The sequence below is a fragment of the Octopus bimaculoides genome, chromosome 13, assembly GCF_001194135.2.
Source record: "Octopus bimaculoides isolate UCB-OBI-ISO-001 chromosome 13, ASM119413v2, whole genome shotgun sequence".
Classification (NCBI taxonomy): domain Eukaryota; kingdom Metazoa; phylum Mollusca; class Cephalopoda; order Octopoda; family Octopodidae; genus Octopus; species Octopus bimaculoides.
Window position 1 is genome coordinate 54,149,501 of NC_068993.1, and position 1,463 is coordinate 54,150,963.

Sequence of the window (1,463 nt, forward strand, 5' to 3'; positions counted from 1 at the left end):
CTCTCTCTCTCTCTCTCTCTCTCTCTCTCTCTCTCTCTTTCTCTCAATTTGATTATTTCTTCTTTTATCTTCTGGTCTCTATTCCTTACTCATTCTTCCCTCATCATGCTGCTCATATTGTTTTTATTCAATCCTCTTGCCAACATAACCATTTCTCTCTCCCTCTCTTTCTCCTATCCAAACCTTTCACGCCTATCAATCTGTTTTACCCATCTTACTCTTCTTTCAGTCTCACCTTGCTTCTCCCTCTCTCTCATCCCTTGTTTTTGTATTCACCCTCTCAGTCACAGACTCTTTAGTCTTGCCTGGATCAAGACACCCTCTCTCGTAACAGCACTGTGATAACGTGCACCCAGTACACTCTGTAAAGTAGTTTGCAAATTAACGGAAACAATGTAGGATCAGGAAGAGTCTTTAGTCTTACCAATGGCATGACAACTTCTTTAGTACTGGTAAAAATAATGAATTGCACCTGAAAAGTTGTTGGTATTAGAAAGGACATCTAGCTATATAAACCTTGCCAAAAATGATATGTGAGACATCCTTGATTCATCTTGGAGAGCATTAACTAAGAACTGACTTGGACCATGATAGCCTGTCCAGCCTACGACGACATTTGAAAGCAGATGTGAAATGATGATGATCTGTTGTGTATCAGAAAAATATCACTACTCTATCCTAACTTTATTAACTCCTTCTCTTTCAGAGTCCGAGTTTGTGTGCTGCAGTGGATTGATGCTCTAGAGCAAAATTTGCAGGGCTGCCCTGCTCCTGTGGTAGCCAAATTAATAGCTCTTGCCAGTATGTATACCCTCGTTACTTTCTTATACAAACTCTTTCTTAATTTTACTTAACCCTTTGCCTGTCCAAAGCATTTTCATGAATTCATCCTAAATGTCCATGCTTGTTTTCAGTCTTTTAGTTAGCCCTTTCAAATGTTTTGAGTCTCAAGTTACTATGGTGGTTGATAAAATTAGGAAATGTGCATTATATTCAATGCATGGGTGCCAGGGAAATGTGTCCCGTGTATCACATGTGATACACGGGCTGGGCAAAGAGTTAATGGTGAGTTGAGCTCTGATTGCACCAAATCTCTGACTATTTTTAAATTCCAACTGAACCACTATCACCTCGTTTTACTCTAGATGTTCTTTGAAATGGCTTGAACAGTATTAGAACATCTCATTTCCTTTTTGCTTTTTATCCCATGAATTATGAAACCTTATGCCTCTAAGCAATCAGTATTTTTATCTATCATCAGTATTATGTTTACACAAACTAGGAATTTGAATTAAACTTAAGGTGAATAGGGAAGCTTTCTGGAAACTTTTTTAAAAAGATATTTGAAGAAGTAACTGGTGTTTCATTTATTGTAACTTTTTTTTTTTTTAAATCAAATGCAGTTGTGTAGGAATTCTGCTAGTATTTTTCTCTGATTTGCAAGTCTTGAAATTATCTATGAA

General features: G+C 37.0%; 1 protein-coding gene across 1 annotated transcript in view; it reads left to right on the forward strand.

The window, feature by feature from the left end:
* LOC106867555 (sister chromatid cohesion protein PDS5 homolog B) overlaps positions 1-1,463 on the forward strand; it is a 42,489-nt gene that overhangs the window by 30,275 nt on the left and 10,751 nt on the right. The window contains exon 15 of the mRNA XM_052972261.1: positions 707-801. Coding sequence (XP_052828221.1) covers positions 707-801 — 95 coding nt within the window. The remainder of the gene's footprint in view (positions 1-706; positions 802-1,463) is intronic.